Source organism: Macrosteles quadrilineatus, unplaced genomic scaffold, assembly GCF_028750875.1.
Source record: "Macrosteles quadrilineatus isolate MER2022 unplaced genomic scaffold, UCM_ALF_1.0 Scaffold_1__1_contigs__length_201487025, whole genome shotgun sequence".
Classification (NCBI taxonomy): domain Eukaryota; kingdom Metazoa; phylum Arthropoda; class Insecta; order Hemiptera; family Cicadellidae; genus Macrosteles; species Macrosteles quadrilineatus.
This window is the reverse complement of record NW_026542594.1, coordinates 25,115,635-25,133,614: the sequence shown is the minus strand read 5'-3', so window position 1 is coordinate 25,133,614 and position 17,980 is coordinate 25,115,635. Positions and strand designations below refer to the sequence as shown.

The 17,980-nt window shown below is 35.6% G+C and overlaps 1 protein-coding gene across 1 annotated transcript in view; it reads right to left on the bottom strand.

The window, feature by feature from the left end:
* LOC128995342 (uncharacterized) overlaps positions 1-17,980 on the bottom strand; it is a 58,142-nt gene that overhangs the window by 248 nt on the left and 39,914 nt on the right. Inside the window, exons 2-3 of the mRNA XM_054420330.1 lie at positions 14,121-14,210; positions 6-200 (exon numbers count right to left, since the gene is read on the bottom strand). Of these exons, the coding sequence (XP_054276305.1) occupies positions 6-200; positions 14,121-14,189 (264 nt within the window). The 5' untranslated portion in view covers positions 14,190-14,210. The remainder of the gene's footprint in view (positions 1-5; positions 201-14,120; positions 14,211-17,980) is intronic.

The window sequence follows — 17,980 nt, the reverse complement described above, 5'->3', positions numbered from 1 at the left end:
CATACCAGTACAACAGTCTGTGACCTGGTGACTACACTCAGCTCCAGCCCCTTGCCTGGCCTCACACTGGATACTAGGCCTAGGTTCAGTGATCCTCTACATGGTGACAGGTTCAGGTACTCCAGCTGACTCTTGTAGTACAACAACAGTCGGCCCTCCAAGACGAACCACCACCTCTTCCATCGGCAGACTAGCAATCTCTACACAAAGAACTGTATTTTACCATTGGCAGGTTCAAATTGTTACAATACAACAGATAAAATAGTACTGTAATAAATCAAATTAAAAAATCTAAGGTTATGTGTAAAAAGGCGATTGATGATCTAGGTTTATGGGTTCAAGGGTTGTCTGTATATTAAAGTCTCCAAAGAGCTCCTGTCCAAGTCAAGTGAGCTGGTTCTAATGTGACTTCATATCATCCACATCTATGTTACCGTTAGTCTCATTGAAGTGGCCGAAAACACCGTGAGAGAAAATATATGCTCCCAACAAGTATGAATCACGGTCTGTAACTGTTCCTGTGGAGAGGAGGACAACCGTCAACCCCTATTGAAATTTGTTGTAAATTGAAGGCTTAGAGAACTTACAGAAGGATGTATACATTTACACAACAATTACAATAGCGGGTCATCATAAAGTTCAATTGAGTCGAGACTGTAATTTAAGTTGATGAGAACACCTTTGTTGATTTGCTTGTTCATGACTACCTACTAGAGACTGCGCATCCATGTTTACCACGTTGTCCTTGGTAATTTTATAGATAGGGTCCTATCAGTTCGGCAATCTCCTTGTTCAGTAACACTCCAATTGGTATGGGAAGTTCCCTTAACTTTGGTCACTGTGCCCTAAACGAGACTGATAAACGACTACCTACAGTACAATTAGCCTACATCTTGCAAAACATCGTAAAAATCATGCAAAAATGTACCAGCTCTGTAAGCCTACTCCCTCCACCCCTTAAGCACATTCTCTATTTTTAAACAGTTAACTCTATTATATATATCCTCTGATTGGCATTGAACTTCAATAGTGGCTGACACTGACGCCTTATACTAGAGAACTTTATATACTTGGCGAGAACGTTGATTTTAGGAATTTCCTTCGCAATGTTTTAGGCTAATATGACAAGACTATTTTTTGCATAGGGGTGGTAACTGGGTAGAATAGTATTTAACCCTTCCCAGACGGCCTAGAGTATGTACACAAACAGCAAAACTTCATTTGGACAGAAACTAAAACAATATCTTTTAGCGAATTACCCGTATAAGAAAATGGTTACTGTAGTTCTCATGGTAAGACTTAGCCCTGGACTGATTTACTTTTTCGTTTTGATGTCTCCATAGCCCAAAAACACCATCCGTTTAAATTCATATATAGGTTGTTGAAAAAGTCTTAACACACCCAAAAATAAATTAAACGGCGTAAGATAAAATTTTGCAATTGCAACATATAATTATTCCGCTAGAAGTCGGAGGAAAATCATAAACGTATGGATAGGTCTTAATGCACATCAAATTAAAGGTTTTCATTAGTAGAATACAATGCTACAAATTTCAGCTCAAAAGAACAACTGAGTAAAAAATGGCATCTGTTCAAAGATTCAAAATGGCAGATTCTAGATATCTTTGAACGGTTGCCATTAGGAGTCAAAACATGGGTCTTTACATTTACATGGATCTTATACATTCCTAAAGGGGGAGGGGAGCAAAATTGTAATTTCTTGCAAAAAAAAACTAGAAAAATCATCATATACCCACTGGTCACTCAGCTCCAGCCCCTTCAACTGGAGTGCTGTATGTTGGAAGTTGCAACATTTTATCTTACACCGTTTAGTTTCTTTTTGGGTGTGTTAAGACTTTTTCAACACCCTGTATATAACTTATACATAATATGTGTCCGTTAGGACGATAACTCGAGCCAAAATTATCCGATTTTGACAAAATTTGGTACTTACAAACGTGTACACCTTTCCCTAATTCGCTAGTGTTCCCGTACCGTACCAGCGTGATCGGACCATAGGAACGAGGTGTGGTGCCACTAAACTGTCTAACACAATAACCATGTGTTCTGTATTAAATTTACTTTAATCATTTGTTTATTTTTTTGTTATCCTAGCAACCTAGGTAACAACAGTTTTAACAACAGTTTTTCTGATTTGAATCTAGTGGATTACACTACTTAACTATTCTCTGTAAATTAAATGACCTTTTACTAGAATGATTTGTTTTAGTGCGTCTATCCACTAGAAATGGTGACCCCGACTAACAAGTAAATTATTTCAAACTAAATTGATGTTTTTCCTACATTAAATTTCAACCTTCTACCAAACCTTCATTTATTTTTCACCTTTCCCCAAATTATCGTTTTACGCCATGGACCAAGAACTTTTGGAGCGCCTAGCTCAATTAGAGAGTGAGAATGCCAACCTACAAAGACAACTTCAAGATTTGAATGGAAGACAAGAACAAAATCACATTTCTGTACATCCTCAAGAAGCCAACCTACCTGATCTTCCACCAGTTCTACCACAGCATCAGCCAGATCATACAGCCCATTCCGACGAACGACATGAAGATCATCACATCCACCGGGTAAGCATAAAACTTCCACCATTCTGGAAAGAGAAACCAAGGCTCTGGTTTGCCCAAGTTGAGGCTCAGTTTACACTGGCTCACATCACGAGTGAAACAACTAAATACTCGTATGTAATTTCACATCTTGATGAGCGCTATGCTAATGAAGTGGAGGATCTTATAATAGATCCACCTGTTGAAACTCCTTACTCTACTCTTAAGTCTGAAATAATCAGACGGTTGTCTCTATCTGAGGAGCAACGCATTCGTCAGCTATTGATGGAGGAGGAACTAGGTGACAAAACTCCTTCTCAGTTCCTACGCCACCTTCGATCACTAGTAGGTTCGACCACAATCCAAGATAGTTTACTGAAAACTATTTGGATGCAGAGACTTCCTGCTCATGTACAAAGTATTTTGCAAGTCCAAACAAGTGCCCAAACTGACACACTTGCAATTACTGCCGACAAAATTCTAGCAGTCCAACCTAACGCATCTTTTTGCCATTCTCTCACTAGTATGCCTACATCTTTGAATGCCGTTAATTCACCAAATCCTAAATCTTCATTTTCTGATGACCCAAAATTAACTGAAGTTTTATCAAAATTATCTGCTTTGGAGTTGCAAATGAAAAATATGCGTAAAGATGTTGATTCCCTACGTGACAGGCGACCTAGGTCACGTCAGAGGAGTTTGTCTAGTAGTCGTTATCACGCAGGTAGCTCCTCTGACACTACAGAGCAAACCAATCTATGCTGGTACCACAAGCGTTTTGGCTATCAAGCTGAGAAGTGCATTCCACCATGTGATTTCACTTCTCCGACAAACTCCAAAGGCAGCCAGTGATGGCGTCAGCTGACTGCCAAGCTGGAGGGCGCCGCCTACAAATCGTCGACCGTACAACTAATACAAAATTTTTGATTGACACTGGATCCGACATATGCTGCCTCCCTAAATCATTCGTTTGTAAGAACCAAAAGCATATTGAATATGAACTTCGTGCAGCAAACAACTCTGCCATTCACACCTACGGTATGATGACATTAACATTAAACTTAGGGCTGAGACGAGCTTTTACATGGAATTTTGTCATTGCTGATGTTAATACAGCGATTATAGGCTCTGACTTTTTAGCACACTTTGGATTGCTTCCTGACTGTCGTAATCAACGGTTGATTGACAGTGTAACAAACCTTTCTGTTCTTTGTCAATGTACCTCAATCCCTCATTTCAGCATAAAAACTATCACACCCAATTCTCCAACTTCATCAATACTGGCAGAATTTCCCATGATTACCCGACCCTCTGGTACACCAAGAAAAGTGCTCCATTCAACCTTGCATTTCATCAAAACGACCCCTGGCCCCCCAGTTTCATCTCGTCCACGTCGACTCGCTCCTGATCGGCTTGTTATAGCCAAAGCCGAGTTTGATGCCATGCTCACCGATGGTACTGCACGTCGATCTGATGGACCTTGGTCATCACCCCTTCACATGGTCCCTAAGAAACCTGATGGATGGCGCCCCTGTGGAGACTACCGTGCTCTCAACGCTAGGACTATTCCTGACAGATATCCTGTTAGACATATCCACGATTTCACCCATTCTCTCAGAGGTTGCAAGTATTTCTCTGTGATCGACCTAGTGAAGGCCTACACACAAATCCCTGTCAACCCTGAAGACATCCCGAAGACAGCCATTACAACCCCCTTTGGATTGTTTGAATTCCCCTTCATGTCCTTTGGCCTCCGCAACGCAGGACAAACTTTTCAGCGTTTCATCGATGAAGTAGTTTTTGGTTTAGACTTCTGCTTTCCTTATATAGATGACGTCTTAGTTTTCTCTAAGGATGAGACTGAACATGAAGCCCATCTACGAACTCTATTCAATCGGTTTTCTGATTATGGCATACTCGTTAACGTAAATAAGACTGTTTTGAAAGCTCCAAAGGTTACCTTCCTAGGATATGAGGTATCATCTGCTGGTACTCGACCACTTCCTGAACGTGTTGAGGCTCTGCAACAATTCACCCGTCCCTCTACTGCAAAAGGTTTGCGTCGTTTTCTTGGCATGTTGAATTTCTACCGCAGATTCATTCCTTCAGCAGCCAAGCAACAAGCAGCTCTCCATGATGCCCTCTCATCTCTACGGGGAAACCAACCTGTAAATTGGACTCCTGAATTGGATGCTGCATTCTTATCCTGCAAAGAACATCTCTCCAATGCTACCTTGCTTGTTCACCCTGACCACAAGGCCCCTCTCGCATTGTTCTGTGATGCCTCGAGTACCCATGTAGGAGCTGCTCTCCAGCTTTATTGGTTGACAATAAAACATGGGAACCTCTCTCTTTCTTTTCACAGAAACTGACACCAAAACAATCCCTTTGGCCAGCCTATTACCGTGAGCTTTTCGCTGTATATGCCGCCATTCGTCACTTTCGTCACTACCTTGAGGCAAATCATTGCATAGTTTTCACAGACCACAAGCCAATAACATTTGCCTTCAGTCAAAAACGTGAAAAACTACCTCCTGTTCAGCAAAACCAACTAACATTCATTTCACAATTCACTACAGACATAAGACATGTTTCTGGATCGGCCAACCTAGTAGCTGACGCATTTTCTCGTGTAGATTCATTGTCAACTACGGCTCCCAGCATTGTAGATGCCAAAACTTTGGCACATCATCAAGACTCTGACCCTGAGCTACAAGAGATCCTTAAGGGAGAGACATCTCTTAATTTGAAGCTTGTCAAAATTCCTGGAACAGACCTTGATGTATACTGTGACACAACAACTTCAGTACAACGACCCTTTGTCCCTGAGCCCCTTAGACGCTCAGTTTTTAATTCTATACACAATCTAAGTCACCCTGCCATCAAAGCTTCGGCAAAACTTGTTTCTAATCGCTTTGTTTGGCCCCGAATTCAACAAGACTGTCGAAACTGGGCCCGAGCCTGTGAGAAATGTCAACGTGCTAAGATCTCCCGTCATGTATTTACACCCCATGGATCATTTTCACTCCCATCATCAAGATTTGATCATGTTCACATTGACATCATTGGACCACTTCCACCATCCGGACCATACAAATATTGCCTAACAGCTATCGACCGCTACACCAGATGGCCAGAAGTTCATCCATTGAAAACCATCACCGCAGAAGAAGTAGCTGAGGCTCTGGTGATGTGCTGGTTTTCCCGTTACGGCTCACCCTTGCGCATCACAACTGATCAAGGACGCCAATTTGAGTCAGCATTATTTCGTGCCCTTGGAAAGACCTTCGGTGTAGAGCGAATCAGAACTTGCGGCTATCACCCTTGTGCTAATGGTTTAGTCGAGAGATTCCATCGGCAGTTTAAGGCAGCTCTCATGTGCCACAATGATTCAACATGGCTTGAAGCACTTCCCATCGTACTACTCGGCATTCGCAGCGCATATCGTGAAGACCTTCAGGCATCTACTGCCGAATTAGTTTTTGGCCACCAACTCCGTCTACCTGGAGAACTTCTAGACCTCCCTCAAGACACAACTCGTGAGGAGGACCCGGCTGACTATGTAGTTCGCTTACGTCGACACATGTCAAATTTAAGACCTGTGCCCACATCTTGGCATGATAAACCAAAGACCTTCGTTTTTCAGGAGTTAAAACGGTGTACTCACATATTTTTGCGAGATGACTCTGTTAGACGATCACTACAACCACCTTATACTGGACCGTTTCCCGTGGTATCTCGTGATGATAAAACTATGACTATAATCCATCGTGGTAAGCGTGTGAAGGTGACGTTGGACAGAGTAAAGCCCGCGTATCTATTGCAAGATCTTACTCCTTCAACACATACACCCATCCATAATAAATATTCCAGAAATCCACCCTCCACAGTGTTCCCACTCAAGACCCTACCCTCAAGCCAACCCAAGCCTTACGTGACCCGATCTGGTCGTACTGTGAAATTTAAAGTGCCCGGTCTTCCAGACTCCGCAGGGGGCTAATGTGGTGCCACTAAACTGTCTAACACAATAACCATGTGTTCTGTATTTACTTTAATCATTTGTTTATTTTTTTGTTATCCTAGCAACCTAGGTAACAACAGTTTTAACAACAGTTTTTCTGATTTGAATCTAGTGGATTACACTACTTAACTATTCTCTGTAAATTAAATGACCTTTTACTAGAATGATTTGTTTTAGTGCGTCTATCCGCTAGAGAGGTTTTATTGGGGGAGTTTAGGGGTAAAAATTAATTTTTCTCATTTTAAACATGAACATAAAATTTCCTAGCTCCTCTCTAAACCATTTTGAAGAGCTTAAAAAACAAATAATTTTGTAAATTGAAGTGTTTTGTACAGTTATTGGGTAGGGAGAAAATAAAAAAAAAATTCAATTCCCATGTTACTCTTGTAAACTGTTGTAATTTGCTTGTTTGTGGATATATTTTGATCAAACTTGGCAAATTGATTTATTTTATACTAAGCTATTAATATTTTACTAAAAATACACTTTGTTACCATCCCTGTAGCAGCAAACCTAGGTACTCGTTAAACCTAATTTTATTAAAATAGATTTAATTGAAAATACAATCAGGCAAATGGAAATTTGCTTAGTCTGCAGGTTGGCTGCGGCGGGGGTATTTTATATCTATAAGTTATAGAATCTTGTAAATAGTTAACCTATGCAGCACTTTTGTCAAAAATAATTTTTACGTTTTCTTTTTTTACCTACCTTTTTATTTTTTTTTCAATTTATCATTCTTCTAGAAAAATATTCCTGGTACAAAGATAAAATTAAATGAAAGGATGTTTTCACGAAGATTAATTTTGTTATAGACAGTCAATTATAACAATAACTGTTGTTATAATTGGCGCATATATATCATATCGGTTATGCACAAAGTGGATATATTCAAAACTGAAAATTCATAAAAGTGATCATTAAAAAAAATCTCTTTGTTCAAAATGCTAGTTGTTAAAAATTTATTTATATTTGATACTAAAATAAATTTAATCTATATATATATATATATATATAATCCAATGTATGTTTGTTTGTCCTTTATGGACTCCGAAACCGCTCGACAGATTGTAATGAAACTTTCAGGCATTATTCAAGGATGGTTTTTGTGAAGTTTGGTGCAGATCCGTCAAAAGGGCTCCGCCCCAGTGGCTCTGTAGTTTCCCATGTTAGTTAACCTTATGAGTACTCATATATAAATGGAATTAAAGAATCTTAACAGCTGGTTCAACTAAACAATTTGATTCTGTAATGTTCAGTAGGATTAAAAAGTGAATAGGTTTACCAACAGGGTGCAGCACTATATTTTTTACTTTCTCCCCCTATACCATAGTATATGGAGAAAGTATTGTTTTCGTCAAAATTGTCGAGTTTGAGTTTTGAGTGGATATATTCGTTTTGGGTCCCCCTGGACCCAAAAAAGTGGTTTTCGAAGTGATGTCTGTGTGTGTGTGTGTGTCTGTATGTGTACAGAGTTAGAGACTACACCTGTGGTCCGATTTCGATTAAATTTTGGTATGTAGGTTCTAATCCATGGTATCTCCAGGCATTTTTTTTATTTTTTAGAAATTTTGATTTTTAATGGGAATTTTCCCATAAAAACCCATAAAAAACAGAAAAAGTAGGATTTTCTAAAAAATGGCCCGAACGATTTAAATAAAAATTTAGTATGTTGTAGCCCTTTAAATTCTGAACAAAATGGTACAAATCCCATTTCTGTAAAAATTACACGGTTTAAAATTTATGGTAAATTATGTTATTTTCCCATAAACACACCATAAAATAACGAAAAATAGAATTTTAGACAAAAATCCTGTTTTTATTTAACATAGTATGTTATGGTCCTTACAATTTTGATAGTTTTTTCATTTTTTAGAAATTTGTATTTTTAATGGGGATTTTCCCATAAAACCCCATAAAATAACGGAAAAATAGGATTTTCCTAAAAATGGCCCGAACGATTTTGATAAAAATTTAGTATGTTATAGTCCTTTATATTCTGAACAAAATGGTACAAATCCCATTTCTGCAAAAATTACGGTTCAAAAGTTATTGTAAATTATATTATTTTCCCATAAAACCCCATAAAATAACGGAAAATCAGATTTTCCCAAAATTGGCTCGAACGATTTTGATAAAAATTTAGTATGTTATAGTCCTTTAAATTCTTAAGAAAATTGTACAAATCCCATTTCCGTATATTTACTCTCACCGCTTACACATGATAAAGGTCGTTGACAAACTTATGGGAGAAAGTATGTGTCAGAATGCTGATACCGTTTACTGTATTTAAATTTATGACAACAGCTAATTTGCAACCAAAAGGTGAGTGAGCGTAGCGAACGAGCTAACCTGAAGGCAAGTGAGGCAGCGAACGAGCTCCAACCTAAAGGTGAGTGAGCGTAGCGAACGAACTTCAACCAGGACATGATTGAGCCATGCGAACGAGGTCATCTTGAAAATGAACGAGCATTTGACATAAAACCTCATTAGGACAGGACGACGTCTGTCGGGCCAGCTAGTTACAATATAATTTTAATAAAAAATTATAATTTTACTAAGCCAATAATTGTGTTTTATATCAAGTTTTCAAACAATTTTCAATCAATACAAACAGTTTTCAAAGAATACAATGTATCAACTTAATCATACAAAACCCCCATAAATAACTGAGGTTAATGAATCATTTAAGTCTGACATGAAATAGTTTATCACACTTTCACACTTCCTTGTTAGGTCTGGCAGATAACAGTTTGTTTTGATTAACAAAAATAGTTCAGATCTAATAATCAGAGTAGTAGAGTCAAGATACACAACTAGAATAAAGTGTATATGCAAAATTTTCACTTGAATATATAAAATCAAATACTATTATATTATATATTTTATAGTGATTATCATCATTAGGCCTATCATATATAAAACGTGACAGGGTTTTTTTATTTCACGATTCGGAATCAACCACTTGCGGATTTCATGACGGATTTTCATGATTTTTGTTTTGAAAGAAAGATAGTTTTGAGAACTAGGGGAATGTCAAAGCCATAATTATAGTTTAGGTTTTCAGTTTTTTAGAAATTAGTTCAGTTTTTTTTTAGTCTAGCAGCCGACGCTAAGATTCTAGACTAGCTTTTGGTATAATACAATTTGCTTAACGTAACAGCTGTAAACATTCAGCGGCTGTGACACAAATTCAGCATTTGGATAAAAATGAAATAACATACGTAGGGTTGACCTATTTATACTATGTGTAATGTATGATCATTGACAGATTATTTAAATGTACATACTAAAATACTAGATGTTCTAATATATTTGTTAGAGCAGTCAATAAAATCTTTGGTTTGTTTTAGTGCATTATACAGTAATTCGTTTTAACTAACAGCTGTTTGAATATAAACATATTCTATAGAATGTTAGTACACCATGAGGTTAGTTTATTTACTCTGTGATTTTGTCATTGTTTATCTATATCTATACTATTATATAAAAATCTAATGGTGTCTGTCTGTATGTGTATTACTAATAGGTGCAAAAACTACTGAACCAACTGGGCTTAAACTTTACAAAAATATAGCTACCATACCAAGGACCATTATAGGACTATTCACATTTCGATACTGACCGTAGGCTTTGCCCCTTTGGCTTTAAAAGTTCTGAGGTGAACATTTTAAAAGTAAATATTGATTGGTCTCCATGGATGTGATGAGAACACTAACAATGTTTGTTTACATTTGCTTTGACATTTAAATATAAACAAGAAGAACTGCTAAACTGCATATTTCACAATTTCAGACAGCTGATACAAAGAAATTAAATATAATATTTTGCATAAATATGAGGTAGGTTTATTTTAATCTAACCTTTTATCATGGATTATTTATTCTAAAACTATGTCAATGATTATAGAAAAAAAATGTATAACCGTTGCTGTATCAACTCCGGCAATTTTTTATAGTACCTATAGATATAGTTTCTTTAATATTTCAAAAGACTGTATTGATAAGGCACAGCAATATTTATTTCAAAAGTTTATAACAGCTGACTTAGTTTTGCTAATGATTTATAGTGAGTGAAAAAACTGAAGATGAAAGGATTTGTGATTTAATATAAAGAAGAGTTTAATATAAAGATATTTAAATTTAATAATTAGTATTTTTGCAACTTCAAAATTGAAATTTAAAATGTCAATAATAAATTAAAAGATGTGTAATTAAGGGAGATGAAGGTAAATCTGGTAAATCATGTATATCAAAGTTTTACTCGAAGATTTGGTCAGTTTTTCTCATATCAGCCTACACAAGATTTAAAATTAATCAAAACCAAAATGGTGGTATCCACTACTTACCAGATTTAAAAGTAACTAGCTGTAACCCGCGGGCTTTGCCCCGTTTAACTTCTTAATTTTCAAGATTATCTCGTTCGCATGGCTCAATCACGTCCTGGTTGAAGTTTGTTCGCTACGCTCACTCACCTTTAGGTTGGAGGTTGGAGCTTTAGGTTGGAAATAAGTAAAGAATTTTACAATGATTTTAGACAGCAGATTAAATTAAAGAACAACATTATTCTTTTCCACGTTTTCTGTCCGTTGCGAAGCACGGGTATAGCAGCTCGTAATTATTATTATCAATCAAAATATAAAACAATAACACAAAACATATGTTGAACAATTACCATTATGTTATAAACTTATTAACTACTACAATGCTACTACTTTCATCCCTCCTTCACAAGTCAAAATTATTTGGTTTTCTTCTAATCCTTACCCCTCGTCTTACAACAGGAGCTGAGTCATTTTAAATTGTTATGTAATTGTGACCTGGACGATTGACCTTTATTCACATCATGGAAGATTCAGAATGACTTATCTGGTCAGAGAAAAAACGAGCATGGTAAAAAAAATCAAAATTGAGATAAGTATGCGTTTAGAGTAAACAGTAGTTGTATTTTCACCTCGTTCAGGGGAATAACACTCAAAGTACACAGAAAACCACAATGAAGAAATGTGGCCCCGGGAAATAACCATGAGAGCCCAAGCCCATGTCTGCTCTGCTCCCGTCTCCCTAGAAATAGTACATATTTTGTTTAATTATTACTATTACTTTTCCCCCTATACTTAGTAGGCCTTTATGGTGAGAGTATTGTTTTCGTCAATTTTTTGGAGATCGAGTTTTGGGTGGATGTACTCGTTTTGGGTCCCCCAAACACAAAAAAATATTGTTTGGAATTAAGTTACGTATATGTGGATGTGTACAGAGCTACGGACCACCTTTGGTATAATTTTGATTAAACTTGGTGTGTGGGTACAAATCCATGGTATCGTACATATGCATTGTGTTTACTTTTATTTTTTGAAAATGTTCTATATGGTGATTTTCTCATAAAAAGCATAAAGAATCAAAATAGAATTTTCCCAAAAACGGCCCCAACGATGTTGATACAAATTTAGTATTAAATAGTCCCTTTTACTCTAATCAAAACGGCGCATAACCCCCATCGCTGTAAAAATTGCTATGCAACAGTTATTTTAACTTATTTGCTTTTTCCATAAAAAGCACGAAATTACGAAAATATTGTAATTTATGAAAAGGGGGCTCCACCGATTTTGATCAAAGTTTTATTTTATTTTGTGGTTCTTATAGTTCTAAACAGAATGGTACGCCTACAACTCCCAATAGGCTACTTAGAAAAAGGTTGGTTCAGGAGTTACAGCTTATGTGATTTTACCCATAAAATACCACACTTTATCCCTCCACTCCCCATAAGGATTTTCATGATAAGGGTTTTTGGCAAGCTAATGAGAGAAAGTATGTGTAAAATTACTGATACAGTTTACTTTTGAGTTTATTTAAAATGTATAGGTACTTATACCCAAACTTTTTTTAGTTGTTTAATAATACTTACTTGTAATCTTATGTTTATTTAAGTTTAGCTAAGAATTTTGTATGTTATTCTTATATCTATTCTATTAAACAAAATCAAAACTTAATTTTTTAGCCTACTTTGTTTTATGTTTTAAGGCAATAAAAAACAGACATAAAATATATTTTTCTTCTAGTTAAATTACTTCCCCTCCAAGTACAGGGGAAGGCTATATAAGTCCGTGCAAGGGTATAAAAAAAATAAAAACTGATCAAAAATAGACAATATATTTTTAAACCCCTACATTAATAAAGAAGCAAGCTAAAAATAATTCAAAAATAAATAAATGTTAATAAGTTAACAGTTTTCTTTCTTGTGGGTCAACTTTAAAAAGTCTCTGGTGGAAAATTTGGTTTTTGTAAAAATGTTGGAAATGTTATATAACTAGTGGCCTATAGGGGCCATAGCCCCTAATTTAGACGACAGTAAAAAAACCATATATAAAATGACAAATATTCTAAATAGGCCTATGTTTTTAAAATCATCAATTTTATGTTACTTAAAATTAACACTGTTTTTTGTTTTATATCTTTGTTTTCCTTCCGTTGGAGTCGTATATTAAATGCTTCTGATGTGTATATGAAATACAATTATTGCAAAACATAACATGATAAAGAAGAAAATCAATTTTAAAATCAGAAAATAACATTGCAAATACTTATTTGGTAGAATTCAGTAACTTCCAATAAGTATATGTTGTTTGAAATACAATTTAAAAATGAACAGCTGTTTCATTAAAAAGTATTATCATAGATAAAACATACTCCCTTAGATTATTCATGGCCAAAATGTAAACAACTCTGTGGAGGGATCTTTAAAGGCTTCTGGGGCAGAATCCTAAGGGATTTTGCTTAGTTTTTCTTTTGATAACTCATCTACAGACCAAGACCTTTCTTTGGACACCTCTACCAAGTTTCTACGCCCAGCCGTTCTCTCAAATTAGTGGGGACAAAGTTTCCAATTAAATATTTAGATTCCCCCATGTTAATCTTATGGGAGAAACTCCAACTTTGATGGCCTGTGGGGCAAAGCCCGAGAATTTTTATTACATGAATTGGTGAAAGGGGGCGTCTAGACAAAAAATACTTTATTTTGACACGTCGTTTGTAAAAATCGGTCCACTATTAACGGAGGAGTAGTGTTTCGTAGAAATTGCCTTCACGTATTATATATAAGGACTAGAAATGTTATATACCTATCATTGGTGAGCTAAATATAAAACTATAAATGTTATATACCCATCATTGGCGAGCATGTAATTTTTCACCCAATAGTCACATAGGAGAACCTGTTTACTATTTATAACTAAACTTACTCTTCAAATCCTTTTACAATTCAAAGCTAGAGCACAATTTTCTGATATATTTTTGAGTGCTTACAAGAATGTCTTATAACAATTATATTTTACTTTTATACCTTAACCAAAAGAAATCAAACAGTTATTTTGAACAACTGAATGACCACAAGCCACACAGGTTTAAAGGATGAGTATAGGTTTAAAGTAAAGGATTGCAATCCTTGAATTTCGAACTGGATATACGTCATGTGATGTAATAATACTGGATTTTTAGTGTTCAGCCAAAATGTGTGATGCAAATTTCAGTTTTACTTACCATTTTCCCCCTCTTTTCCAAATATCCTGCTATTCGTATAGAAGGCTTCTTTTCCAAAGGAACAATCATTCTTGATGCATTCACTGTGTACTGCAACAACAAAAAGTGATGTACAAACACCTGTTGATGGAAGTCATCCTTAATGCTGACAGCTAATGACAACTGGATTTGGAATCAAAGCTCAATCTTCAGATAAGAAGACACTCACATCATACTGCCTGCTCCTCAGTCATTCAAAAAAGACAGATACAATTTGTTTTGAATATTGTCTATTTTTGCTATTTCAAAAATGATCTTGCAAAAGATAAAGTTATATTATAGGTAAAATATTTGAATACTGTGGTTATTTTTATACATTTTAATGACATGTTAACAAGTTGATCTCTCAGAACTAAAACTGTATAAGTTTACTTGGGGCATAGATAAGATACAACTATCTTTAGATATTTAAGCACAGCCTAGATAAGGCTATACAGAACTAAAACACAACCTAGATAAGGATACCCAAAGGAAAACACACCCCATGTATGGCTATCCTAGGGCCAGCTTTAGAGGCCCACCCAGCATTTCAGGGGGTGCCACACATGGTATAAAATACAAATACAAAATATTGCACAAACTCTGTGAATTTTGAGTAAATTATAACAATAATGGAAAATAATATTACCCCGCCGCAGCCAACCTGCAGACTAAGTGAATTTCCATTTGCCTGAATTGATTTAAAATTAAATCTATTTAAATAACTTAGGCTTAACGAGTACCTAGGTTTGCTGCTACAGGGAGGCTAATAAACTGGTTATTTGGTAAAATATTAGTAACTTAGTATAAAATAAATAAATTTTCCAAGTTTGATCAACATATTTCCATAAACAAGCAAACTACACCATTTTACAATATTCTCCATAACAATAAAATGGGAATTTTAAATTTGCTACTTTTAGCAAATTTCCCATATAGGGAATAAGCTATTACCGTAGTACTCATGGTAAGACCTGGACCCGAGACTGGTTTAATTTTTCATTTTGAGGTCCCTAGAGGCCAAAATCACCATCCGTTCAAATTCATATATATATACATATATATATATATATATATATATATATATATATATATTTATATATATATATGTGTGTGTGTGTGTGTGTGTGCGTGCGTGGGTGTGTGTGTGTGTATCCGATTTTGATGAAATTTGGTACAAACGAGTAAACCTACGTTTATTCGAACGAGTTCGCGATCCAGCATAATCGGACCATGGGAACGGGGGTTTATGAGGGTTTTTATGGGGTAAAAATAGGGTTTTCCCATTTTTGACCCTAAAAACAAAGAATTTTGTAATTTATTTTTGAACTGTTTTGTAGAGCTTAAAAAAAGAAATTATTTAGTATATTGAAGTGCTGTTGTATGCCTAACGGTCACGGAGAAAATTCAAAAATAGTGTAATTTAAAATTCCCATGTTATTCTTATAGTCCAGTCAATAAAGGTATTGTAGAGGACATGGAGAGGGGGAATTTTTTTTTCTGCGGGAATGTGTTCGGGGTAGTTAGAAGATAAAAATACCAAAAGTCCCCGCCCCTGGCCCTGCTGCTTCAGCGGGGGGAGGGGGGGAAAGACCCCATTTTTTAGTTTTTTACTTCTACACTGAAAACCGTGCGTCGTATGGAAAAAATGTAAATTATAAAAAGAAAGATGATAAAATTTTCTACAAGAATGGTTATATTCATTTCTTATGTATATGCATTAGTTTTAAAGATATTCTCAAAATAATATAAAAATTATTTTCTAAATTGATTTTTCAGAAGTTTTTTTTAAATAAATTCATATAATCGATTAGCCTGCTGTTGTTTTACATTAGTAAGGATAGAAAACAGGTTTTGGAGCACTAACCTATATAATATAATATATCCATCGTATATATTGTGTTCAAAATAGTTTATATAAATTTATTTAAGTAATCTATTTTTGTCATGGAAACAAGTAATTTTGGCATAATTATTATACTAAAAATTAAAAAGATTATGTTTGTAGCTATATTTTTCCAGGGTTATTTATATCAATTACCGAAACCAAGACTTAACACTATTGTTCATGGTCTCTCCATAATCCAATTCTTGTTCATTAGACTCAATATCTGCTATCGATGTGAGAGTGCAGTGTATATATTCTTTATCATCCTCATTTATCAGAATTGGCATTCTATTTAAACGGTCCCCTTAGCAGTTCTGGCATAACAGCCAACGAGGAACAATTAATGGACATTTCATTGCATGTACATCTTTTATTGCTACAGTCTTTAGTATATTTGGAAAAAAAAACAAGCCCAACATTAATTTCTCGTGGGTTAGGTGGTTCGTTGGTTAAAACTGAAAACAGATTACCTTTTTGCACTCCCAACCCCACATTTCTGAGGGTAGTTGGTTTTCCAAACAGAGTTGTCCTTGATAAAATGATAAATATGATGAAATTTTATATATTTTTAAACAGACAGCAATGTTTGAAAATCACCCACTCTTCCCTGAAACTCAAGACATCATGTCAATAGCATCTGGGGTTGTAGGAGATGAATCCGTTAACTGTTACGATGCTCTATTACGTGGTCAGTAAGTAATTAATCAAATGGTAATCATTTTCGGACAACAAGTTGTCACGGGAAAATATGGCTCTCCCTTTGTCATCTGTGGGTTCAACCATCAATATTGCAAAGATTAAAACGTTATAGCAAAACCTTTAATTCTGTTTCAAAGGATTTGTATAAGTTAAAAAAGCTCAACATAGTATCAATACAAAAAAATCAACATTTAAAGGATTGTTAACGATTTGAACTTGCTCCATTTCCCTTTATTTAATGAGAGTGGTATGAGAAAGACCAAAAAGGCTGCACTGTTCAATACTATAGCAATTCAGAAAACAGCACGAAGATGGCAGACCAAGAAAGACGCTACAGATTGAAAAAGTCAGTAGCAGTGGCGGTCCCAGCATTTAATTTCGGGGGGGGGGGATAACCACCAGAGGGTCCAACCCCCCCCCCCCCCCCCCGAAAAAATGTGGAAGTTAAAGCATAATTATTACGTAGTTTTATATGTTTTTGGGCTCTAAAATATACTCAAGCTAATAGTATGTATGTTAGGTAATAAAATATTTCGGAGAGGATATATACCTCCCTGACCCCCCCCCCACACCAGGGACCGCCACTGGTCAGTAAGTATTCATTTGAACAGAGACACCAACATTATAGTAACCAGGAACAGTTTATCACTTAACCAAGTTTTTTACCGAATGTACTAAAGATTATAACAGTGCCACATGTGCAATTTGTGCATGCAAGAAAATGTCCAATTGTACCCCGTTATGCCAGAACTGCTAAGGGAACTTTTTACATGGAATGCCAATTCTAATGAATGAGGAAGATAAAGAATATATAGGCCTACACCGCATTATTACTTCGATAGCCAATATTGAGTCTAATCAACAAGAATTGAATGATGGAAATGTCCTAGATGGTGGTACTCAGTCTTAGATGGCACCTGTTTTTGGGACAGAAGTCGGACCCTCTCGTCCCAAGTGAGTCAGATCATGAACAATAGTATTAAAAGTCTTGGTTTCGGTAATTGTTATAAATAAACCTGGACAAATGTAGCTGCAAACATAATCTTTTTCATTTTTAGTGTAATAATTATGCCAAAATTACTTGTTTCCATGACAAAAATAGATTACTTAAATAAATTTATATAAACTATTTTGAACACAATATATACGATGGATATATTATATTATATAGGTTAGTGCTCCAAAACCTGTTTTCTATCCTTACTAATGTAAAACAACAGCAGGCTAATCGATTATATGAATTTATTTGGAAAAA